General features: G+C 39.2%; 1 protein-coding gene across 7 annotated transcripts in view; it reads left to right on the top strand.

Moving 5' to 3' along the window:
• Window positions 1-23836: 23836 nt before the first annotated feature.
• Window positions 23837-27889, top strand: part of TMEM170B (transmembrane protein 170B) — a 143982-nt gene continuing 139929 nt past the window's right edge. For all 7 annotated transcript variants that reach the window (XM_081294698.1, XM_081294697.1, XM_081294696.1 and 4 more), the window contains exon 1: window positions 23837-24154. In XM_081294698.1, coding sequence (XP_081150824.1) covers window positions 23842-24154 — 313 coding nt within the window. In that variant the 5' untranslated portion in view covers window positions 23837-23841. The remainder of the gene's footprint in view (window positions 24155-27889) is intronic.

Here is a 27889-nt window from a genome sequence, read left to right as displayed (position 1 = left end):
AACAACAACAACAAAATGAACATCTAAGCAAACTAGGAATAGAAGGGAGCTACTTCGACCTGCTTAAGGACATCTACAAAAACCTGGTTAGTACAGTACTCAATGATGAAAGGTCATTGTAGTCCCTCCAAGTTAGACACAGGGGAAAGATGTCCCTTTTAGTGTTGAAATGGAGGTCCTAGTCAGTGCAACAGGACAATAAAATGAAGTAAGGAGTAAAGTTTGTGTTCGTGTAAGAATTCTCTTTTTTCCCCTGTAATATTCCAATCATATATTTTTAAAATTTTTTAAATTTATTATATATGACAACATAATGCATTACAATTCATAGTACACATACAGAGCACAATTTTTCATCTCTGGTTATATACAAAGTAGAGTCACATCCTTTGTGTCTTCATACATATTTAGGGTAATGATGGTGCTGAGGATCGAACCCAGTGTCTCATGCATGCTAGGCAAGCACTCTACCACTGAGCCCCAGCCCCAGTTCATGTAAGAATTCTAAGGAGCCTCTGAGCTACTTGTGCAACTACTGAGCATATTTGACAATGTCACAGGATACACAAGCAATGTTCTGAAATCAATTGCTTTTAACAGCAAACAATTGGGAAGTTTTTAAAACTCCATTTGTAGTAGCATTTAGGAAAACAACATACTTAGAAACAAATGAAGCAAAAGCATATGAGACTTTCATACTAAAAATTTGAAAGTACTGCTGAAAGAAAAGTGCTGAAAATTAAAATAAATGGATATATACCGTGTTCATAGATTAGAAGAACCACAGAGGCTTGAAAAATGATGACCACTGAAGATTTATGCTATCTGAATAGAATAGATTTATGCTATTATAGATTTATTATAGATTATGCTAGAATAGATTTATGCTCTCTGAATACTAAAGCTACATTAATCAAGACAGCGTGGGACTATAATAAGAATTAACAAATTAATAGAGAGCCCGGAAATAGACTCATACTTATAGAGTCAATTAACCTCAACAGAAGCAACAAAGAAATCCACTGAGGCAAAGGAAAATCTTTTCAATAAAAGGTACTGGAAAAATTGGGTATTTAAAAGGAAAAGGCTTACACATCAGGAGTTTGGAGGTTTTCCTTCTATCTAAAATAGTAATCTGGTGTGATATCGTTTTCTATTTACACATTAGAAATGTAGTATCAGCCAATCAAAATACTGTTTCCACTAATATGGTGATATTTCTACCTCAGGGTGATTCTTTCTCTTTTTATAAAATAATAATTTTTAATTATAAAGTTAATAATTTCTCATTAATGACAGCTCCAAAAATAATATAAAAATAAATAAAAATTATCCATGACCACACAACTCAGAAATTATGAAAATAACATTTTGGAGTAGTCCTCCTTATCTTCTGTATATGATGTCATAAAACATGCGTCATGTATTTCTTAAGCAAATATTAATTTGCATGCAATTTTTATTTTTTGAGACTTCTTGAGACTCAAATACTTTTGTTTTCATCATGTTAATATTAACTTTTATTGAAACCTATCTTATGACTTTTGTGATCGTATTTTTTGACAACATAAATTTTAAATGTAAACTATATTCAAATCATACTTCCAGTTGAGATCTATTTCTAAAGTATCTGCCAGACTCATAAAGACTCTTCTTCTGTGGCAATTGCATATTTCACAAGGGATTTCAATGTTGAAGAAGCACAGCTCAAGGAAGTGATTATATAGAACAAAGTTATTTTGGTTATCTCTCATCACTTTTAGTTTACTTTGTTTGCTTAGTTCTTCCCTTGCCTCTGTTGAAATTTAGGGAAGGTCACAAAACTGAGCATTTCGACATTACTTTCAAATATCCTGTTACAAGAAAAACCACAGAAGCCGTCTCCAGGCAGCCAAATAGACAGTAGATAATATTGTTCTAAGGTCACCACGATTGTTCAAGTTCTGGCAACCTGACTTAACTGGGTCAATTATGCTCTCTCCCAGGAATTTCAAAATCTGGTCCAAGAGTAAAGTTAATCTCTTCATGTGGCCTGCAGCTGGAGCCCAATCTGTGGATTGAAGACAAGAATAAGGTGGTCTTCAGAGAGAAAGCCACCAAGAGGAGATAGAGGAAGGAGAAGCAGAGATGGACACAAGCACTTCCTGGGTTCTGTCAGCTGCAGGTTTCACTTCCTTCCAGAACTCCAGTTGCATTCCTGTCTTTGGGTTCTGTGAAACTTCTCTACAGTTATAATATTCAACTCCCAACTTCTTCTTCTTCTTCTTTTTTTTTTTTCAACCCTGAATTGATCATATGTCTTTGGCTTCACACACGGTGAGTTACTTATTCATTCCCTTAATCTAAGGGTCCATTTTAGCTGATAATTTAGAGCACTCCCTGCTGACTCACCAAGGTGCTCAATGTAGAGCTCCCTAGACCATCTCTGCTTTCGGGAAGCTTCAGTGTCAAACTTTTATGCACGTGTTTCCGACCAGAGAGGCGAGACGTCAGAAATACTTAGAATTTGACATTTAGTGACTCCTTCAGATTATTATGTTCTCAAAATTCTATTCCCTTCATGTTGTTCTTGGAAAGGAAATATGGTCTTGCTTGTCTTACTGTTATTTCAAATATAATCAATAAGTTGAACCCTGTGTGAATGAAGTATTTGAAAATTTTGTCATTGAGTTTTGTTGTCAGAAATTTGGCTTGGGTTCAGAATACATTCATGTGACATATTTTTAGCGATTAAGACAAAACAGTGACACTTATTCATATTGCTAAACAAAAAATGCTCATTGTGTTAGGCAGGTTTTTGTTTTGATAACAAAATATCCAAGATAGTCAACTTATAAATAGAAAAATTCCTGGTCATTGGCTCTGTGGTTGTGTGCCTTTGATGAAGAAAAACTCTGTGCTTATGTGGCAGAGCAAAACCAGGCACATCTTGGGCCAGGGAGAAAGAGCAAATGAGGAGGGGAAGAGAATCCCACTATTGTCTTTAAGGACACATCCACAATGACATAAAGACCTCCCACTGGGCACCATTTCCTCTTTTTTTGTTTCTTTTTTACTTGTCCTGGGGATCAATCCAGGGCCTCAGGCAGACAGTCTTCCACTGAGCTCCATCCCCAGTATTTTATATTTTTTATTTTGAGACAGAGTCTCACTAAATTGTCCAGGCTGACCTCAAACTTACAGTCTTCCTGCCTCAGCTTCCGAATTGCTAGAATTACTGGCCTGTGCTACCACACCTGGGTTGGCCTGTCTCTTAAAGTTTCTACCAAGTCCTAAGCCTTTAATTCATGAATCTTTGAGTGACATTCAGCATCCAAACTATAGCACCAATATAATTTTTATTGGTTATTGTAGCTCTAAGGATATATCAATAAAACTAGATAGCAGAGAATTAACACAATTTTAAAATATCTTGACAATTAATTTTTGCTCATTCGATTGAAAACATTACTCTCACAATGCATATTGAACACCTGTCCATCTTAGGTGAAATATGTTCAACTTAGAAAAACAGCATCTAGGCCATACTAAGCTCCAGAAACTTGGTTTTTTTCTGAAGTTCTGTAAGAAACTTCACTCTCAAACTCTTGAAAAAGTTACTAAGTGAACAACAAGAAATAATTATTCAATAAGTATCCACATTGTGCTAAGTGCCATGGGTACCATAGGGAAAAAATGACAAGATGAGATGTGGCCTTTGCCCTTGTTTGCCTAATAAAATAGTAAGGAAGAGATATAAAGCAACAATTCACAAAACAGGACAGCTCAGAGTGAGGTGCTGCTGAGTTTTTAGTTATGAGATGGAGAAGAGAGAAACGGAGCCAACTTCAGTACAGAAGCTAAGAACAGAGGACACAGAGAAAAGACTCCACGTTGCATTTCTGATAACTTTTCGATTGTTCTCTTTTGGGGGCCCTAGTGAAACGAATGGAAGCTGAAATGGTCAGAGAGAACTTACTGGGAGAGGTGGGATTTGATTTTAGACCTGAAGGAAGAGACAAGATTGGAGTGGATAAAGGGCTGAATGGACCATGTGAGCCAACACAGGGAGATGAGAATACGCCTGCTCTGCAGGAAGCAGTGGGCCTTACTGAAGCTGGAGAGCATGCTGGGAGCCATGGGAAACAGCACTGGCTGAGTGTGGTGGATAAAGAGATGTCAAACGCGTTTAAGCGTGAAACAGCAGAACATAAGGAATCACTGAACCAGGGAATAACATGATGAAGATTTGCGTTGGGAGGATTATGCAAGGCTATGCAGGGTGCAGTGGAAGGGAGGAAACCGGAGCCAGGCAAGCTAACTGGAGCATTGCAGTAGTAATCCTTTGGTGAGGCAGGGAAGGCCTTCTCCAGGACAGTGTTGATGCATCTGTGGGAAAGGATGGGAGCGTTTCAAGGAAGGAACATATCTTAAGCTCAGGCAGGATGAGTTGGAGATGACAGCGGAACTTCTTGTCTGGGATCTGGAGGCATGGGGCTGGAGCTTAGGGAGGGAGAGGGCAGCCTGAGATGCAGATTGACATAGACACAGTCGTCAATGGCACAGAACTGGCCCAAAGAGTCCAACAGATTTTAATAAAGAGAATGTGAAGTGAGGAAGAGAGAAAGGTGGGTTGGTTGCAGCCACATTTAGGGCATAGGACCGATGTCAGAGGGAACACGCAGGCTGGGATGGGAGAACTGGTGCTGCCAGAGAACTGAGCGACAAGAGGGGACCCAGGAGCAGGATGTCACCCGTGCTGGAAGCAACTGAATGATCAAGAAGATGAGGACATTTAGGAGGAGAGTTTCAAAAGTGACCTGGGCCTGGAAACCAAATCATGCAGATGAAGAAGGGAAGGAGTGGGGAGGCGATGAACCTGCAGACACAGGCAGGACAATGAGGCAGGGTGAGCTGGGGCCCTAGTGACCAATCTTCTTGAATCTTGGTGCCGAACAATTAACTTGCACAAGTTGACCCAAGTCTCAGAGCACTGAGTTGAATGGTGCCCCTCAAATACATGTCCTTCTCAGTACCCCAGAAGGTGACCTTAACTGGAAATAAGGTCACTGCAGATCTAATTAGTCAGGGTGAGGTTATCCTGGAGAAAGGTGGGCCCATAATGCAACGTGAGTGGTGTCTTCATAAGAGGAGGAGAGAAGCAGGCAGGCAAGACACCCATGTGACAACGGGGGTGGAGATCAGGGTCACACAGCTGCAAGCCAGGGCAGGCAACGAGGAGGAGCTCACAGGCGTGTTTCTAATTGAGGTCTACTCAGCAACTTGAAAGTAATTGACCAATTTCCGCCCACAAATTTATTTTTTTCCTCATCATCGTTTAGGCTTCAGTATGTGTAAGAAGGAAATGGAATTGCTTTTCAAAGGGTTCTGAAGAACAGAATGAGTGACGTGAAAATATTCAATAACCTATTCACATCGAGTTCCTACTTCCAGAGGGGAGGGAGGATGAGCAAAGACCAACAGGACTACTAAAATTTGTCCCTTCTTTAAGTGACTTCCACTGACGTTATGTGAGAAGGACCATTGATCAAATTAACAATGAAGGCAGGGACACAGCTCAGTGGCCAATGGCCAAGGCCTTACCCAGCAGGTGTGAGCCCCAGGTTCCCGCCCCAGCACTGGGAAGGGGAGCGGGGCACAATGGGATAATTTTTTTCTTTCTTTAAAATAAAAATTTAGGAGAACATTTAACATGAAGTCTATTCTTAAACAATGGGGTCTTTGTGAATGGGTGTCTCATTTCACATAGACCAAGAATTTGTCAGTGCCTAATCTCACTCTTGCATAAATTAAATTCCTTATTCATCCCTCTCCTGCACCTGTGTGCACCACAGTTTACACTAAAATGCTATACTGTACTTTATTGGAAGTTGAACATAAAAGGAGAGGCTCCCTTGGCAGCCAGACTCTGAGAAGCAAGAAACGCTCTGGTTGCCGGGAGGAAGTTGCATTTGTTGTGCAACTTGTTGGTGACAGGGAGCGCCTGGCCTAATTCTGAGATATGGCACCTGTTCAGTCATTGCCTAGCTCGGAGTCTTGCTCAACAAATATGAGCTCATTTGATTTTTAAGCACCGTCTCCATTCTTTTGGTCATCAGGAAAGATGAAGACACTCAGGAATAGACTGTCTAATTTAATTGATCTGACCGTGTCTCAGACTTGGAATTGGATTGCATGCCTATGAGGAAGGTCTTCAACCTCATACCTTTACAGTGGGCCACATGTTTGCCTTGTCCTATTTTTATGACCCCCTTGGCATTTATGGAAAATAGATACATACCTCTGTCTGTGACTAAGTATACACAGGAAAACCCACCTACATGTATTATGTAATATATGAAAAATATTTACTGAGTACACACATTGGATATAATATAAAAGTATATGTAATGTGTGTATTATAATATACATTGGTCCATTTTCTGTTGCTAGAACAAAATACCTGAGATGAGACTTTATATATTTATGTTTATCATTTCAGAGGCTGGAAATTTAAGATTGAGTGAGTAGCCTCATCTGTTGGGTTTCTGGCAAGTGGTCCCCCACCAGCCCCCTCAGCTGCTTCACAACATGGAAGAGAAGAAATGGAAAGGGAACTGGACACAGGTGGAAAAGGCCAAGTTCATGGGGTGACCTTGCTTGATAACAACCTACTCTCTGGAGAATGTAACCTTGAAATGTACCCTGGTAAGGTGTAAGAAACACCTGGGATAACAGCTTGCAAAATGAAAAGGTTTATTTGGACTCATAATTTTGGAGATTTCATTTTGTGACTGGTTGGCCCCATTGTGGTAAAGTTGTAGGTAGTGATGAGAGTACATGGCAGAGGAAGTGGTACCCAAACCCATCCCTGACCGGTATGTGAACGTCGCCCTGCGGGGACTGAGCAGTGTTTGAGCCATTAGTCAGGGAAGCCTGGTTCGGGGAACTCCCAGTAGGAATCCACTGGTTGGAGAATGCCTAAATCACCTGGTGCCCTGTTCTAGCTCACCACTCAGGTTCAAACATAGCCTCTCAGAGATGGGTGTGGCTTGTCAACACTAATCAACCTGTTTACTGCAAGACCCCTGCCACACCAAGAAGCAAGTGTGAAGCAAGACTCCGTCCATTGAAACCTTACCTCTGCCTTGGATGTATTCCCCTTAAATAAAGAATCAGGGCCTTTTTCAGTCTTTCAGTTCCAGCTCCTATCAGGACTGGAAGACCCCTCAGGTGCTCTGCTTTTTGAAAATCTGGCCTTTGGCTCTGTCTTTATTTCTTACTGGTTGTATCAGACTTCTATTTTCCCAGGCTACTCACACCTCCTGAGCAGGCCCCTGCTCTGTCAGGGCACTGGCCACTCTGATACAAGGTGGCTTACCTTGTGGCCAAGAATGAACCAGAGAAAGAAGAAAACAAGGGGCTGGGGTCCCACTGTCCCCTTTAAGGGCTCACTCCCAAGGACCTACAGACCTCCCACCAGGACCCACCTGTTAACATTTCCACCTGGTTTCCTAAGAGGGCAAGGCAGAGGACTAAGCCTTCAACCCACAGGCCTTCAGGAGACATCCCAGATCTCAACCACAGTGAGCTCTGTTCTTGGTACCGATGGTCATGCCAGGGTTTTGTGTTGTCTTCTGTCCAGGCCAGGGAAAGTCATGGGAAGTTCACGGCCTGTTTTGTAGCACTGTGAATTTTTATCTTTTTCTTTCATTCAAAGGTGAAGTCAAAGCAACAACTAATAAAACTTCAAGGACTAAACCATCATTTCCATCTGTGTCCTTAAAGTCAATGATGAAATAATAGTGTGCAACTAACAGCAGCCAGCAGGACACAGGAGGAGGAGGAAGGTTTAAATACGACCATTTCCTCATGTTTTAGAGCTGGGATTGAAACGATCACTTAAAGTGGCTACAACTTGGGAAGACTCCACAGAAACAACTGTGGTTGAGCAGTAAGTGCCTGGGGACTAGGGGTGGAGGGAGACCTCCCTTTTCTTTATTAATTATTTTATTTGTTCTTTTTAGTTATACATGACAGTAGAATGTATTTTGACATATTCTACATATGTGGAGTACAACTTCCCATTCTTGGGTTATATATGATGTGGAGTTACACTGATTGTGTATTCATATATGAACATAGGAAAGTTATGTCCGTTCATTCTACTGTCTTTCCCATTCCCATATCCACTCCCTTCCCTTCATTCCCCTTTGTCTAATCCAATGAACTTTTATTCTCTCCAACCCTTATTGTGTGTTAACATCCAGATATCAGAGAAAACATTAGCCTTTGTTTTGGGGGGATTGGCTTATTTCACTCAGCATGATAGTCTCCAGTTCCATTTATTGGCAAATGCCGTAATTTCACTTTTCTTTATAGCTGAGTAATATTCCATTGTGTATATGTACCACATGTTCTTTATCCATTCATCTATTGAAGAGCACCTAGGTTGGTTCCCAAGCTTAGCTATTGTGAACTAAGCTGCTATGAACATCCATCGATATGGCCATGTCACTGTAGTATGCTAATTTTTAAGTCCTTTGGGTATATGCTGAGGAATGGGATAACTGGGTAAAATGGTGGTTTCATTCTCAGTTTTCTGAGGAATTGGAGGGAGAATTTTCACTGAACATGCTTCACATGATTAGAGTTTTGAACCATCTGAATCTATTACATTAAAATAAAGTAGGAAAATTGAGGTAGATGCTTGCCCATCAAAAGAATCTGTCACAAGTCTTTTGAGCTTGTTCTTCAGAAGAAGTATTCTTTAGAAGGTAGCCATTTCCCAGAGAGCTCCAAAAATTTCCTAATATATACATAGGACAGTAATAAAAATTAGCCCCTACTGAGTATTTATAGCTCCAGAGTCCACTCTAAATACTTAGGAACTTAAATATTAAGTACTCTGATCCTCAGAATAGCTCAAGAAATAGTATAATGAAATGCACAGTATCCATAATGAATAGTGTCTACAAAATATATATGATCATAAAATGTAATTCCTATATTGAATATGATGGAACTAAAGCTTGGAGAGTAAAGTAACTCATCAAATGTTAAGTGCTCTGTGCTGGGGTTGTGGCTCAGCGGTGGAGCGCTTGCCTAGCATGTGTGAGGCACCAGGTTTGATCCTAAGCACCACAAGTAAATAAGTAAAACAAAGGTATTGTGTTCATATGCAACTAAAAAAAATACTTTAAAAAATGTTAAGTGTTTACATTTGGTAGAGCAGTAAAGTTAGAATTAGAACCCGGGTAATTTATATGTAAAGGTTAAGAGTCGACAAAATATACAATCTACCAAAATCTGGTGGAGAAGGGAAGGACAGGTGGGAGGAAGTGAAGGTGTCTATTTTCAGAATTGCTTAGAGTGAATAGTCAAAAGATATGATGTACATGGAGGAAGGAGTGTCCATCATTTCTCTGGTGACTGAGACACCATGAAAAAGAAGCCCAGAACCAACCCCAAATTATAAAGAATGCATGAACAAAGCAAAGGAAACACAATCCATAACAATGAAATGCTTCTTTAAAAAGACATTGTGAAAATAGATAACTATGACACAGTGAATATGACATAGTTATTATTAACAAACAGAAATTGTCTAATTTCTTCCATTAAAGTAGATGTCTCCTATTGCATTGCAAAGTCAGCGCAACAAGAAAACCTATAAAACAAAATGATTTGGAAAGGCTGAAATGGCAAATGCTTAGAGAAATTAGGAGTCTTGCCTGACCTTATCATCCAACAAGATTAAATTAAATTTTAAAAATATTTTATGATACCAATTAAGACATTTTTAAATGAGAAAGTAAAATCATAATTAAAAAGTTAAATACATGAATATCTGTTCTCTGGAAGACATAGAATCCAAATTGATAGAGCTTAAAATACAAAAAGTACAGGAAGAAACAGGCAGAAATCCATTGTTTGCAGGAGACGTTCCTTGGCCTGTGTTGGACTGCATATTTGCTGTGCCTACCCCTCTGCTCTTGCATCCTTCCTCGGAAGTAAAATATAATCCTTTATTCTGTTCACTTTAGGCTTCACCATGCAACCTGCTTTGGCCAAAGAACATGAGTGACTAGGACATGTCAGTGCAGGGACTATTATTTCTGGGCATAAACTTCAACAGTGTGGTTTGACCCTGCATTCTGTCCTTGTACATTAGGGGACAGAGTAAGGTGAATACGCAGGTTTACCCAAGTGCAGGATGGGATTCTCTTTTTATTTAAAATTTTGATATTCCGTTTATCGTGAATTTTTGCATTACTGATGATTTTTCAAAACACTGCATCGGGATATTATTCATCTTGATAATGAGGGTTTTTTTTTTAAGTCACCTTAAAATTTGCAGGCAATACAAGTATCCTGCTGTGGTCCTGGTTCCTTCCCTACATCACAAGAAGAGCACGCATGTGAAGAACGGCTACTTCTTCAGTCCTGAGTCCAAAATAAGACCTGTAGCCCAATCAAGGAGTAAAATTAGTTGCCTAATTCAATGAGATTTGGAATTACTTTGCTTTGCAGTATGGGCTACTGGAACTGACAGCCTAAGACAGATGAATAGACAAAAATAAGTGAGATGACAGAAGACCTTTGGTAGCATAATAAAGATTGTAGATATTATTCACAAATTCTGACACTATGCTCTCAAAACAGAATACAGCCTTATTTTTTGTGTACCCACTTACCCAAATTAACCATGAACTGGGCCACAAGGAAAACTTCAATAAATCCCAAAGAGTAGAAATGTTATGGTTTTTAACATTTTAATAAAATCGTAATTAGATTATCAATTGCTAACAAACATACAATCCTTTTTCTCTAAAAGCTGAAAATAAAAAAAAAAAGAAATGTTCTTTGAAATAACTTCAAAATAGTTCAGTCCAAACTAAAATGATAGGGTTTCTAAACAATAATAATACAACATGTTACTAGAACACTATGTATCAAAAGCTAACTAAACACTCATTGTAAATGCAATCTTAAAAATGTATGTATATATGTGTGCATATGAACCTACATGCTGAGGATTACTTACATACATGCTGAGGATTGAACCCAGGGTTTTGCACATACTAGGCAACCTGTAATATGCACATCAAAAACAAAAAAAAAAGAGGAACCAAGCAGCTAATGTAAATATCGCTGAAGCAATCCAAAGAAAAGTTAAGAAAACTAATGATGATTTAAAAAGAAAAAAAGTAAATTAGTACAGAAAAATGGAAGACTGATAAATAGAAGACCTAGTTAATTAGAAAAAGCATAAAATGGTCATCAAATATAATTAAGATAAAGTGAAAGAAAATATAAATTCACAAAATAAGCAATATGTTGAGGAAGTTAAAAGAATTGTGAGGGGGAGATCCGCCCACACTGGCCTGCGTGGGACCAAGACTCACAGTAGGCCCAGGTTCATCCCTCCACCGGGTGGGGGGGGGGACACCCAACCACCCCCTTCCAACCAGCAGACTACTGCAGGAGCCCAGGCTGGCCCTGATCCGCCCACACTGACTTGCACAGGACCCAGGTCCAGGGTAGGTCCAAGTTTGCTACCCCCACCCCCCACCTGGGAGCCTAAGCCTAATCCACTTCCATCTTGGGACACTGCAGTCATGGCCACAGCCTCCCCCACACAGTAGCCCCTGACTTTTTGACAACAGACAGGGCCTAGAAGCAGCTGCATCTCAGAGCAGTCATCCCAAAGAGAGTATGAGGCCCACCCTTTCAGCCCCATCTCTGTAAGACATTGCTTCCATCTTGGGACACCTCTACTATTATCAAGTTAACTGGGCTATTGCCACCATCATCTTTAGATACAGTAGCATACACTGAGGAACACCAGCAGATTTCCACAACAAGGAACCCAATCTGCATGGGTATTACAAGAATATGGGATAGAAACAGTAGTATCTCAGATCCACACTGCAAGAAAGGAAAACACATAGACAACATGAAAAATCTAGGGAGCAAAGTTCCCCAAACAAACCAGGACACTGTAATAACAGAACCCATGGACAGCGAAGTTGATGAAATGTCAGAGAAGGAGTTCAGAAGGTTCATAACTAAAATGATCTGTGAAGTAAAGAATGACCTAAATGAGCAAATACAGGCAAAAATTGATCACTCTAACAAAGAGATAAGAGAGCAAATACAGGTAGCAAAAGATTACTTCAAGAAAGAGATAAAGACTCTGAATAAAATAGATGAATAGATAAAAAAATGTGGGATATATACACAATGGAATATTACTCAGCAATAAAAGAGAATAAAATCATGGCATTTGCAGGTAAATGGATGGAGTTAGAGAAGATTATGCTAAGTGAAGTTAGCCAATCCCAAATAACCAAGTGCCGAATGTTTTCTTTGATATATGAATAATAACCCTGATTCATAGTGGGATAGGAAGAGGGAGCATGGGAGGAATAGACAAAATCTAGATAGGGCAGAGGGATGGGAGGGGAAGAGAGGGGGCATAGGGTTAGGAATGATGGTGGAATGTGATGATCATTATTATCCAAAGTACATGTATGAAGACACAAATTGGTGCGAATATACTTTGTATACAACCAGAGTTATGAAAAATTGTGCTCTGTATGTGTAATAAGAATTGTAATGCATTCCACTGTCATAAATAAATTAATTAATTAAATATTTTTTTAAAAGCAGTCAGAAATCCTTGAAATGAAGGATACAAAAAAACCAAATAAAAAACTCAATAGAAAGCATAACCAACAGACTAGATCACTTGGAAGAAAGAATGTCAGATAATGAAGACAAAGTATACAATCTGGAAAATAAAGTGTATCACACAGTGAAGATGGTAAGAAACCATGAACAGAACATCCAAGAATTATGGGACAGCATCAAAAGACCAAATCTAAGAGTTGTTGGGATAGAGGAAGGAAGAGAGTTTCAAACCAAAGGAATGCACAATCTCTTCAATGTGATGATATCAGAAAATTTCCCAAGCATGAAGAACGAATTGAAAAACCAAATACAAGAGGCTTACAGGACACAAATGTACAAAATTACAACAGACTTATATCAAGACACATTATAATGAAAATACCTAGCATACAGAATAAGGATGGAATCTTAACAGCTGCAACAGAGAGGAATCAGATCACATATGGGGGAGACCAACTTTTATATCAGCAGATTTTTCAACCCAGACCCTCAAAGCCAGGAGATCATGGAACAACATATACCAAGCCCTAAAAAGAAAACAGATGCTAAGAAAGAATCTTATATCCAGCAAAATTAAGCTTTAGGTTTGATGATGAAATAAAAACCTTCCATGATAAACAAAAGTTAAAAGAATTTACAGCTTTTCTAGCCTTCATTACAGAACATCCTCAGCAAATATTCCACAAAGAAGAAATGAAAAACAATGATAAAAATCAGCAGAGGGAGGTACTACACTAAAGGAAAATCTAATCAGAGGAGAAACCAAGTCACGTTAAATACCCAAGATAAACAAAAATGGCTGGGAATACAAATCATGTATCAATAATAACACTGAATGTTAATGGCCTAAATTCACCAATCAAAAGACACAGACTAGAAGATTGGATCAAAAAAAAAAAAAAAAAGCCCCAACAATATGCAGCCTCTAAGAGAATCATCTCATAGGAAAAGACATCCACAGACTGAAGGTGAAGGTTGGGAAAAGTCATACCACTCACATGGACTGTGGAAGCAAGCAGGGGTTTCCATCTTTATATCAAATAAAGTAGATTTCAAGCTGAAGTTAATCAAAAAGGATAAAGAAGGACACTACATGCTGCTCAAGAGAACCATACACCAACAAGACTTAACAATTATAAATGTATGTGCCCCAAACAATGGAGCATCTACGTTCATCAGATATACTCTACTCAAGTTCAAGAGTCAAATAGACCACAACACATTAATTTTGGGTGACTTTAACATACCTCTTTCATCACTAGATAGATCTTTCAAACAAAACTGAACAAATAAACTGTAGAACTCAATAATACAATCAATAACTTAGACTTAATTGACATATATAGAATATTTCATCCTTCAACGAGTGAATACATTTTCTTCTCAGCAGCACATGGATCCTTCTCTAAAATAGATCATATATTTTAGAGAAAGCGACTCTTAGCAAAAATAAAAAAGTTGAGATACTACCCTGCATTCTATCAGATCATAAGGAATGAAATTAGAAATCAATGATAAAATAAGAAATAAAAGCAACTTGAACATCTGGAGAGTAAATAATATGCTACTGAGTGAACAATGGCATGGTTGCAGAAGACATCAAGGAGGAGATTAAAATAATTTTAGAGGTGAATGAGAACACAGGTGCAACTTACTGAAATCTCTGGGATACCTTGAAAGCAGTTCTAAGAGGAAAGTTCATTGCATGGAGTTCATTCCTTAAAATAAGAAAAAGTCAATAAATAAATGACTTCACATTACATCTCAAAGCCTTAGAAAAAGAAGAACAAATCTAAACCAAAGCAGTAGAAGACAGGAAATAATTCAAATCAGAGCTGAAATCACTGCAATCGAAACAAAAGAAACAATTGAAAAAATTGTCAGGACAAAAAGTTGGTTCATTAAAAAAATAAATAAAATTGACAGACTCTTAGCCATGCCAATGAAGAGAAAAAGAGAGAAAACTGAAATTACTAACATATGTGATGAAAAAGGAAATATCATGACAGACACTACGGAAATACAGAAGATAATTAGAAATTATTTTGAAAACTTGTACTCCAATAAAATAGAAAATATCAAAGGCATTGATAAATTTTTAGAGTCATATGATTTGCCCAAATTGAATCAGGATGATATACACAATTTAAACAGATCAATTTCAAGTGACAAAATATTAGATGCCATAAAAAATCTACCAACCAAGAAAAGCCCAGGACCGGACGGATACACAACTGAGTTCTACAAGACCTTTAAAGAAGAACTAATACCAATACTCTTCAATTTATTTCAGGAAATAGAAAAAGAAGGAGCACTTCCAAATTCATTCTATGAGGCCAATGTCACCCTGATTCCAAAACTGGCAAAGACACATCAAAAAAATACACTTCAGACCAATATCTCTAATGAACATAGATGCAAAAATTCTCAATAAAATTCTGGCAAATCAAATACAAAAACACATCAGAAAGATTGTGCACCATGATCAAGTGGGATTCATCCCAAGGATGCAAGTTTGTTTCAATAAACAGAAATCAATAAATGTAATTCATCACATCAATAGACTTAAAGATAAGAACCATATTATCATCTCAATAGATGCAGAAAAAAAACATTTGACAAAATACAGCACCCCTTCATGTTCAAACACTAGAAAAACTAGGGCTAACAGGAACATATCTCAACATCATAAAGGCTGTCTATGTTAAGCCCCAGGCCAACATCATTCTAAATGGAGAAAAATTGAAGGCATTCCCTCTAAAAACTGGAACAAGACAGAGATGCCATCTTTCACCACTTCTATATAACATAGTTCTTGAAACACTGGCCAGAGCAATTAGACAGATGAAAGAAATTACAGGGATATACATAGGAAAAGAAGAACTCAAACTAGCACTATTTACTGACAATATGATTCTATACCCAGAAGACCCAAAAAATTTCACCAAAAAACTTCTAGAACTAGTAAATTAATTCAGCAAAGTAGCAGGAAATAAAATTAAAACCCCAAAATCAAAGTCATTTCTGTATATCAGTGACAAATCCTCTGAAAGGAACACTAGCCCATTTACAATAGCCTCAAAAAAAAAAAAACTTGGGAATCAACTTAACAAAAGAGGTGAAATATCTATATAATGAAAATTACAGAACTCTAAAGAAAGAAATTAAAGAAGACCGAGAAGATGGAAAGATCTACCTTGCTCTTAGATAGGCAGAATTAAAATTATCAAAATGACTATACTACCATACTACCACTATACAAATTTAAGCAATTCTGATGGAAATCCCAATGACATTCCTCATAGAAATAGAAAAAGGAGTCATGAAATTCATCTGGAAAAATAAGAGACCCAGAATAGCTAAAGCAATTCTTAGCAGGAAGTGTGAAGCAGGTGGCATCATTATGCCAGACCTTAAACTATACTACAGAACAATAGTAACAAAAGCAGCATGGTATTGGCACCAAAACAGACTGGTAGACCAATGGTACAGAATAGAGGACACAGAGACTAATCCACAAAATTACAATTATATTAGACAAAGGTGCCAAAAACATGCATTGGAGAAAAGATAGCCTCTTCAACAAATGGTGCTGGGAAAACTGGAAATCCATATGCAACAAAATGAAATTAAACCCCTATCTCTTACATGCACAAAACTAAACTCAAAATGGGTCAAGGACCTAAGAATAAAACCAGAGACCCTTCGTCTAATAGAAGAAAAAGTAGGCCCTAATCTCCATCATGTGGGATTAGGCCCCAACTTCCTTAATAAGACTCCTATGGCACAAGAATTAAAACCAAGAATCAATAAATGGGATAGAATCAAACTAAAAAATTTCTTCTCAGCAAAAGAAACAATCTGTGAGGTAAATAGAGAGCCTACATCTTGGGAGCAAATCTTTACCCCTCACAAATCAGTTATATCACTAATCTCTAGAGTATATAAAGAACTCAAAAAGCTAAGCACAAAGAACAAATAAACAAACAAACAAAAAACCAAATAACCCAATCAATAAATGGGCCAAGGACCTGAACAGACACTTCTCAGAAGATGATATCCAATCAACCAACAAATATATGAAAAAAATGTTCATCATTGCTAGCAATTAGAGAAATGCAAATCAAAACTACTGTAAGATATTATCTCACTCCAGTCAGAATGGCAGCTATTGTGAAGACAAACAACAATAAGTGTTGGTGAGGATGTGGGGAAAATGGTACACTTATACATTGCTGGTGGGACTGCAAACTGGTGCAGCCAATATGGAAAGCAGTATGGAAATTTCTCGGAAAATTGGGAATGGAACCACCATTTGACCCAGCTATCCCTCTCCTTGGTCTACACCCAAAGGACTTAAAAACAGCATACTATAGGGACACAGCCACATCAATGTTTATTGCAGCACAATTCACAATAGCTAAACTGTGGAACCAACCTAGATGCCCTTCAGTAGATGAATGGATAAAAAAAATGTGGCCTATATACACATGAGCAATAAAAGAGAATAAAATCATGGCATTTACAGGTAAATGGATAGAGTTAGAGAAGATAATGCTAAGTGAAGTTATCCAATCCCAAATAACCAAATGTCGAATATTTTCTTTGATATAGGAGGCTGATTCATAGTCAGGTAGGGAGGGAGAGCATGAAAGGATTAGACAAACTCTAGATAGAGCAGAGGGGTGGGAGGGGGCATGGGGTTAGAAATGAGGGTGGAATGTTATGGTCATTATTATCCAAAGTACATGTATGAAGACATGAATTGGTGTGAAGATACTTTGTATACAACCAGAGATATGAAACTGTGCTATGTGTAATAAGAATTGTAATGCATTATAATGCATTCTGCTTTCATATATAAATTTTAAAAATTTATTTTAAAAATCGTGAGGGGCATTGATTAACACTGCAAATAGTTTTAAAAATTGTATCACATAAAAGTATGTACAAATGAAAAATTATAAAAGGAACTAAGAAGGGAAAAAAATACAAATGGACCAATTGCCACAGGGTGATGGAGAGTGTGACACTAAACAGAAAAAGTTGGTAAAGTGCTTCCTTCCCCAAAGCATTGAGAACAATTTCACAACTGAACTTCACCAAACATTTTTTGAAAAGATAAATCTAAATAAGAAAAGGTTCCTAATTATTTTGTATACAGTTAACACAACATCAATTGAAAAAAAAGACTCACTAAATTAAATGACTCTAAAGAGAAAAAAACAGATTAATTTCACTTACAATATATATTGATGGACAAATTCTAATACTCATTTGAGACACAGAATTTAGTAGCATATTAAAAGAACATGAAGTCCTGACCAAGTGGCATTAATTCCAGCCATTCAAAGGAATTCAGTCATATGGTTGAATCTTTAAATGTTAAAAAGACATATTGAACAACCTTTCAAAATAAAAATTCCTAATTAAATAGCAATGGTTTAAATATTATTAATTTCTCCAAAGTTTATTATAAATGTTATATGATTTCAATGAAAATATAGTCAATAATGCTTTTAGAATTAGGATGCTGATTTTAAAGTTCCTCTGGAACAATATACATTCAAGATCAATTAGAAAAAAATTAAAATGGCAAATTAAAAAGGGGGAGCTATGTTAGCTATATATTATTCAGTTGAAGAAAATAAGAATAATTGGGGTAACACGTTAGACAGATAGATGGAACAGAATTGAAAGTCCAGAAAAAAGCTTAAGTCTATGTGACTTTTGTACATGACATAGCTGGTACTTTAGATTGGTGAGAAAATGATGATTTATTCAATAAATATTCAGGAACAATTGAGTAATCATCTAAAAAAATCAGAACCTGTTCCCAACTCCTGACATTAAAAAATTCCAGGTGGATCAAAGTTGTGAGCATTAAAAAAAAAAAAAAAACAGAAAAAGGAAACCCATAACATTCCTAGAAAATTGTAGAAGATTTTAAGATATCAAGTCTGAGAGAAGATATTTTAAAAACATGATACAAGACTCAGATACCATGAAAGAAAATATTGATGGCATAAATGTTAAGACTTTCTGCAAAAGTATCTGTTAAAGGTAAAAGGCAATTGGCCAACTGTTAAAGATCTATCCTGTACATCTCACAAATGGTTAACTTGTTAATGATATGAAAGCGCCTGTGCATCATTTTTTAAAAGATAAACTACACAAAATAAGAAGGGGCAAAAGCATAAATATTTAGAAAAGGTACTGCAAATGCTGAAAAAATTATTTAAAATTTTAAATCACTTAAAATCAGGAAAATGCCACTTTCACCATTTAGTGCATGGCATATAGTGTTTTCTTATGTTTAGCTCAAAAACCAAATAATTTAAAAAACCTAATCCCCTGTGAGGTTTGGATCATGATTCTTCTGGTGGTGTTATGTCAGAAGTGTGTGTATGTGTGTATGATTGTAGCAGAATATTTCCTTCTTTTTATCCTTACATTCAAGAGTATAAATTCTTAGGGTTCAAATATATGCTTTCTCTTTTTAAGAGTTGCGATGATGGGCAGGAGCTATGTTGAGAGAGGGAGGTCCCCAGCAGGAGATGGAATGTAAGTGGTTTGAAGCACAAGTAAAATGTTAATCTCCAAAAACCAAAGGCTGAATGTTTTCTCTGATATGCGGATGCTAATTCATAATAAGGGTGGGGGCTAGGGAAGAACAGAGGTACTTTGGATTAAGCCAGAGGGGAGTAAAGGGATGGGAAGGGGTATAGGGGTCGGAAGAATAATAGAATGAATCCGACATTATGACCATATGTACATAAATGATTACACAACTGGTGTGATTTTACATCATGTACTTCCAGAAGAATGAGAAGTTTTACTCTATTTATGTATGATGTTTCAAAATGCATTCTACTGTCATGTATAACTAATTAAAACAAAATTTTAACAAAGTAGAGGGGCAAATGGAGAGAGAGGCAACTATCTATCTGTCCTTTCATCTCAAACATCCCCCTGGTTTTCAAGATTGCAGATGAAGGTCAAATCCTATCACCAACATAGAGCTACCCCTCTACCTTTTCTAGGCTGGGCGGGATCCTTCAGCAGCCCCCAGATGGTAGCCTGATACCCTACCAGGGACACTGCCTACTGGAGAGATAAAACAGGATATATCTTTATTTCCTGGTCCCAGAAATTTCAGTTCTTAAATTCCCGAGGAGGACAACTTGGAATGATCCTGCTTTTGGTAGGTAGACTAAATACATCCAATTTCCACATTTCTATCTTTTTTTTTTTTTAACATTGGCACTTTCAGAGGAAGAAAATACCATTTATCTTGCTTCTTGGATGTCATGTGATGGAAATACCTCTTGACTTTAGTAGGTGTTTTGAGAAACATTTCAACATGTGAATTTTAGTGTGGCCTATGTTTTAGAATAATATGCATATTTCTTCTTCCTCTCATATCTTTCATTTCACCTAATTTTATTTTCTTCCTCAAAAGACAACCAATAGAACTTTTTGTGTGTGTATTATCTGTGTATGAGAGAGAGAGGGAGGGAGGGAGGGAGGGAGAGATGGAGAAATGGAGAGAGAGAGAGGGCGGGGGGAATATGCACAGGAACAGGATTTGAGTAGAAATATGGGGGTGTGTCATTAGAAAAACAATCATCTAATGATGTTGTAGAGTTTTAACACTATCCTTTTAAAAATTAAATGAGCTAATATAGTGCTTGGTGCAATGCCTGGCATGACAAAGGAACTCTGTGATATTATTATATTTATTTGCGGTACTGGGGATTGAACCCAGTGATGCTCTACCACTGAGCTACCTCCCCAGTTCTTTTAATTAATTTATTTATTTTTGAGAAAAGGTCTTGCTAAGTTGCCAAGGTTGGTTTGGAACTTGTGATCCTCCTCTCAACCTCCTTAGTAGCTAGGATTGCAGGCATATGCCACTGTGCCAGATAGTGGCACATGCTATATTTAAAAGGAGTACAAAAATTTGAAGAGATACTATGATTATTCCTATTTTGTGGCTAGTAAGGGTTGAAGCCCATGATCAAATCATACTTCCCAGATGCGGATCTACTGAACCTACCCAGAGTTTGATACTGCTGAGTAGAGCAGGAAAGGTGGAGAGAGATGTCCTTGACAGTCAGTGTTTTCCTTAGAAGATCAATATCATTGAGCCTTCAAATTGATTATAAAAGCATCCTTCTCAGCTCTCTCTATACAACAGAAAGACTATGGGTGTCTCTCACGTATAGGCAAGAAATAAACTAAGAACTGCTTGTGAATTGTCTATTACATACTCAAGGGCACAGGGTTGAAAGGGACCTCTTGGGATTCATCTGGGATGTCCCCTGATTTCTTGCAGAAATGTGACTAAGCCATTCCTGGATTGATGGTGTCTTAACTCAATGTCAAAAATCTGCAAGGAAAGGCAGTCACAACTTTCATTTATGCCACCACTCTCTAAATCAGTCAGGGTCACTCCAGGTGAATTGCGTTGGCACGAAATAATCACACAGAGACAGAAAAAAATACCTTTTTCTTGGGTTTCAGCGATGGCTCCTCAGCCCCAGTTCCCACAAGGGAAGCAAGAGAGGCAGACAAGAGAGAGAGAAAGCACAACGGAGATGGGGTCCACCTGCTCCCAAGCAGAAGCCAGTTGCACACCTCCATGGCTCAAGGCTAAGGGTCCTGCTCAGTTCCTTTGTGCTCAGCTCCTGTTCATTGCAACATGGGACACTTCTGTATTGACTCAGTTTTGGTTTTCTTAACTCTGGCCCTTGGGACAATGTTCAATTCTCTTAATGATATGGGCTCCCAACATAGAGGGTACCATTTGCATTATCAAGGCAAACGAAAATTAAATGTAATTAATTACCCTAGAGAGTAGTACCTTATTAATCTTCCAATCCTACAGATAATGCCTCGCCCAGAAAATTACAGATAGTAGATGCAATAAATGCTTATTAACTTAAATTGAACTGAAAACTGGGTGAAGAGTGGTCTGGTTACCAAAAAGCATTATTTACTAAAGGCTTCTATCTCATTTCTAGTCATCAATACTTGGATTCCATAAAAAAAATCATGCAAAACAAGAAAATGCTAACTTTTTAATGACATTCATTCAATCATTCATTCAACAAATATTTATGGAGCACCTTGCTGAAGCACTGTCCCAAGTTCTGAATGTTTTAAATGCATGCCACCATGTTTTGAACATCATTATGTAATCTTAGAACACCCAAAGACCACACTATAAGCTCACTAACTTTCTTATATGAGTTTCATGAGCTCCTGTTCAGATTCTGCTGTGAGCCCTTCATGTGAGTCAAATCCTGCAGTGGTACCATTAAGTAATTTCCATGTTCCCATTCAAAACTTTAATGTTAGGGATTTAATATTGAGTTGACAGAGGGTGTGGTTGCTGCAAAGAAAAATGGACTGGGAATTCAGACACTGAGTTCTAAAACAGTGTCACCTCTATCAAGTTAATTAATTCTTCAAAATCATTTTCCTGAGTGTAAAATAAAAATAACTAGAAAACCGTTAAGGCCTTTTATGTATGATATTCCATAATCCTAAAGTAACAGAACTAATTAGTTCTAAATTCGAGGAGTAAGGCAAACTCTATTATGAGTTTTGGTTCAATTCTTATTAATGATCTCAAAATTTTCTTTTCCTGTTGTGAGATCAAAAAGAAAATACATATAAATAAATAAGAATGTGTGTAGTCATTATTATTTTTAAAGTAATCACCAAGAGCAGCAGTTGACAGGCCACTCAATCCTTTAGTGCTTTGCCAAGTATACTTGACTTTGCTACAGTATGTATTTCTTCACTGCCTTTTGTAAGTTTTCTCACCAGATGTCAGAGGGACTTGAAAAAAGATGGAGTTGGAGCAGGGGTGGTCTAGTGCATATTTATGTTATTGCCAAATCTTAATTTTTAAAAGGTTTCAAACTTCAAGGAGGAGTTCAACTTGTGTAGCTGAACAGAAAGTGCTCCTCAGGCTAACCTGGACATGAAGAAAGAGCAAAACTGGGGGCGGGGGGGAGAGAGATCTAGGTTAAGTGCTGAGTAACAGAGACTTACACTTTGGATAGAAAGACTATTACCCTGAGTTAGAGCCCCTGAAAGCCTTGAGGATTAGGACACCTGCTGAGCCTCGCATCAATAGGTGATTACTGATCTCAGTACCTGGGGAGGCCCAAGTTCTCGCTGCAGGTAGAAAGGCCGGCTGAATGACCAAGCGGATCTATTTCTTAGTGGCTTTCACATGTATTCTGCCCGTAAGAGAATTTCCCATGTCACAGAACTCACAGGAAAAAAACCCTCAAATTAAGAAATCTAAATGTTGAGATATTTATACACCTTTAAAAAAAAGTTGCATCCAAACACCTTTCATTCGAAGGTGACAGTTCATGAACTGTCAGAGCATCATCTCACCAAGTTTAGCAGCCCTCAGGGCGGGCCAGAGCTGCCCTACACCCAGCGCGCACAGCCCAGCCCAGCGCAAAAGCTCCAGCTCTCCCAGGGCGGGCGCCCTGGGACCGGGGGCGAGGGGCGTGGAGGCGGTTCCCTTGGAGCACCCAATCGGCAGCGAGGCCCGGCGGTGGCGCCAGTGACGTAGGCCGCGCTTCCCTCCGCCCCACTGCGGGCGGACGCCCGGCGCTGTCAGCCACGCGAGCTCCAGCGCGAGGGGAGAGAGAGAAGGAGGGCTTTGGGACCCGCCGGCTGTCTCAGGACCGCGGGTCGCGGGGAGCGGGCGCAGTGAGCGTGCGCAGCCGCTCCAGGGAGGGCGGGGGAGGAGGGGCCGGGATGAGCAGGCGCGCGCGCGCACGAGAGCCCCGCCGGCGGCCGCGGGTGGAGGGGGCGGTTCCTCGAGTGTCGGCGACCCGAGGGCGTGCAGGCGGGCGGCAGGTGCCGCCGCGGCCGCCGCCGCAGCCTCCTCCCGGCCCCGCATCTCCTCGTCCTCGCGCGGCGATGAGCTGGGCCCCGTCGGGGGCTGCACCTGCTGGCTGCCCATCACCCCGGGCCTGCCGGTGTGACCTCGGCCTCGTCGCGTGTCGGGCCCCCGCGGCGCGGCGCTGCCCCTGAGAGGGAGCGGCGGCGGCCTCTCCGCCCCGAGTGCTCGCTCGGGGGCCGCGCGGGGACAGCGCCCGGCCCCCTCCCCTCCCCGGTCCGCTGTCCTCAATGTCTCCCCGGCGGGGAGGGGGCTGCCTGGGAGACACGCTGAGAGGCCCCCCCCGGAGGCTCCTTGGCGGCAGCAGCAGCGCCCAGCCCGGCGCCCCGCAGCCTCCGCCGGCGGCGGCGGCCTGGAGGAGCCGCGCACCCGCCGCCGCCCCCCGAGCCTCGCAGCCGCCGCCGCCCGGCGCCCCAGGAGAGGGCGGCGGGCGCCCCCCGGGGAAGATGAAGGCGGAGGGGGGCGACCACTCCATGATCAACCTGTCGGTGCAGCAGGTCCTGAGCCTCTGGGCCCACGGGACGGTGCTGAGAAACCTCACGGGTAATTGATGCGCCCGGGCTGGGGACGGGAGGCGGTGCCGCCCCTCGCCTGCTGCCTCGCGTCCGCGGAGGGCGGGGGAGCGCTCCTGCCGCCCCACCCCCGTGCGCGCCCCTCTCGGAGCCAGCGGCGCGGGTCCCGGCGACGAAGGTGTTAATGGGATCCGCTGTGTGCGGGTTCCGGGGGCGCCGGCGCCCTACACCGTTTGCTGAAGCGTCGGGGTGCATCCGCGACCCCCGCCTCCTGCCCGGCTCCCGGAGGCTGCCCAGCCTGTGTAGTACGCGCGGAGTAGCGTTAGTGCTGAGACTTGAGCACAGTTAGCTTTTATGTCTTCACCCTCCCCCTTTCATGCACACATGCACGCACACCTCGCTTTTTGCTGTTTAGATCTTTTTCTGGTGTAGCTCTTTTTCTGGCAAATCTCAAACCTAATGCAGGACATAAATTCCCTGCTCACAATGATCCATTTGCTTCCACCGTTATTTTCCATTTTTTTTTTTTTAAGCGATAGAGATGACTAAGTAGATTATAGTGGGTCAGGGGCTGGGCCAAGGTCTAGTGCTTTTAAGCATTTTAGCTTTATCTGCCCTCTCTCCCTCTCATTTCCTTTTGTCTGTTTCTCTCCCACCAGCTTCAAGCTGCTGCTTCTGTGACATTTGATAATTTTGTATATTTCCCCTCATTCGTCAAGATTATCAGGAATTGGACTTCGCTAAATTTTAACATCAATTTACATTTATTAGAATAGACATAATACAGATAATTATTTTTATCTAATGTGTAGGTTTGCTCTGTGAAGAAACTTCTGGGTTTGTTAACGTGGAAGTACTTTTGAGTTACGAATTTTAAAAAATAGATTCATTTGCAATTTGGTGAGTCCTCAGGAGCCGCTCTGCAAAGGAGAAAAAAACTTAAAACCATATTCAGGATTTCATTCTCGAATATGTGTAACACTGTTAATTTCAAATGAATATTAATGTTTCAAAATACATAATGTCAAATTGGTTAATAATGTATATTACATATAAGTATCTATGCATTTGTATACTTTTAAAACATACCAATGTACATAGGTTTCTATATAAAAAATTCACATATTCATAGATCAAAATTTAATGGGCTTATATACCACAAGGACAACTTTAAGGGCAATAATTTCCTTGAATGTGGAAACTACATAAGTAAGGAAGGTTCTGGTTTATTCATTATCCTCACTTTTAAGGTGTAGTTTAACTTTGAGCACACAGCCTTTACTTGGTGGCTGCAGGTCAAGAACATGTTTTTTGTTTAGTTTAGTTTTTTGGTACTGAGAATTGAATCAGGGGCACTTAACCACTGAGCCACATCCCCAGCTCTTTTATTTTATTTATTTATTTTTTTAAATTTTGAGACAGGGTCAAGCTAAGTTGCTTATGTCCTTGCTTAGTTGCTGAGGCTGGCCTTGAACTTGTGATCCTCCTGCCTCAGCCTCCTGAGCAGCTGGGATTACAGTCGTGGGCCATGGCCCCTGGTGGAACATGTTTTTATACTTCTGAAAAATTAAATTGACGTAAAGACAATTTCATGATTTAGAAGTAGATAGCATTATCTTACTTATGGCTTTCCTTGTATTTATGCACAATTTCATACTTCAAAAGTATCAGTTATGTTTATTAGACTGAAATAAGTAAGGACTTAACAGAAATGTGTATTTGTATATATTAATGACTAGCTTAGCTCATCATAGGGTATTTAGAGAAAGTTAGTTTTGGAAGCATGTAAATGTAACTTACCTCGTGGCCAGATTCACCAGTATTTTAAAATGTAGAAGATTCTCATCCTAAATTGATTTCAATTCCACACATCGAGACCATTAGGTTCTTAATAGTTATCAAAGCAGGGTTAGCTTTAGTTATCTCCCAGTATGATCTTAATAATTGCCATTTGCTCATCGGTCATTTTTGTTTTATAAAGGACACGCTGAACAATCAACACCAAGACTGAGATGTGGGTTAGAGGAACAAGGTAACCTTTAGTAGGAAATAGCTAAGGTTTGAATATGCCACATTCTGTGTGGTCAGGGTGAAAGTGCAGAAAGAAACATGCTTTACTAGCAAGTGTAGAACCCCACATGATAGGAGCCACACATTGCTTACAGAAAGTGGCCTATAAGTGGTCATATCCCGATGGATGTGCTTCCTCATGACCTTAGTGATAGCTTGTGTAATTTGACCATTAGTCAAGAGATTCTACCTACAGTGCCATTTCAACCCAGTCTGTTAAAAACAAGCAAGCAAACACCGCTCTTTCTAAAACAAGACAATTACAGTTTACTGAGTGCCTGCTATATACTAGGTACTTTACACTTAACATTACAATATACTAGAGTATGTTTATGTATAGTATTTCTAATCTTAAGAATAACTCTGTAAAGTATATTTGCAAGGAAACACGGGTAAATTAAGCTGCCCAGATCATATAGCTAGTAAATGGTGAGCTAAGCGTTAGACCCAAGACAGTGCCTCCGCAACTCCTCCTTTCCCCTCTACTATGCTACTTTATTTAGCTACTTCATCTTTACTCCTTCAGGCAGAATTAATTTCTTGCTTCATCTTGCTACTTCTGCTCCTTGTATATATTTTTATTATATATTTTAATTACACTATAATTTCTATTCTTTCTAGACTATGAGCTTTTGGAGAGTAGGACTGTTGTCTTACTCGTCTTTGAGTTCTTAAATTCTAGCTTATCACAAATGCTAAATACCTGTTTATTGAGTGGAATTTTAAAAATATTACTGCATGCTGACATAATTTAAACATTCTTTGTTGCATTGTTTTTCAGCTGCATCTCCTGAGTATGCAGAAATGAATATGAGATGTTTATGCAGGAATGAATAAGAGATGTTTATTACAGAGAATTGTCACATGTATCTCTAAAATACACACATGCTTGTTGAATACAGTTATTTTGTTGTGCTAGGTACTATGATTTCATGTATTTTATTTAATCTTTTCAATAATCTTTAAAGGAATTATTATCAGACATTGAAGCAAAGAGTAACTTGCTTCTGTTTTATAGCTAATAAGTGAAAAAGTCATTTCTTTCAAATTACAGTGCATACTGTCATGTCAGAGAACGTTTTTTATCATCATAATAAATTTGGAAATGAAACAGATAATAGAAAGGAGCATAATATAGAACCAGACTAACTTGTGTTTAAGAAATGACTGAAGGAATTACCATAAATCTGTTAATAGGTATTCTGGTTAATTAAATGCCAATATAAAAGGGAAATGTGCATTCATGTCTTTTAAAGAATATATACACATAACAGATGTGAGATTCATCTCTTTGTATCTTATAGGCAAAGCAGCAAATATATTAACCTTTTAATCTTAGAGACTGAACTTTAGAAAGTAGCTTTGCATATGGATTACTTTGATAAAAATGAATTTGAAAAATAATGAGAACTAGAAGCATCCTAAAACGTTAGAGCTAGAGCTATTTCATTTTAGAAATACTGCAGTATCAATCCTTCCGTTTTTTTAATGGCAAAGATAGGACTAGACCCAGGGTCTCCTGACTCTTAGTTCTGTGCCATACATCTTCACTCAAACAGGTATGAGAAATTGTGAATCTTGCAGTACTTAAAATTAGCTTGGTAAGCTGTTTGTCTCAATGAGCTGGAGAATGTGTAAATGGAACTAGAATGTGTAAATGTATCCCCCTTATTCTGAGGGGATACATTCCAAGACC

The sequence above is a fragment of the Spermophilus citellus genome (genome assembly GCF_964194105.1).
Source record: "Spermophilus citellus genome assembly, chromosome: 5".
In the NCBI taxonomy this organism is placed as follows: Eukaryota; Metazoa; Chordata; class Mammalia; order Rodentia; family Sciuridae; genus Spermophilus; species Spermophilus citellus.
Note: the sequence above shows the minus strand (reverse complement) of the source record. Positions and strands in the feature narration are given on the sequence as shown.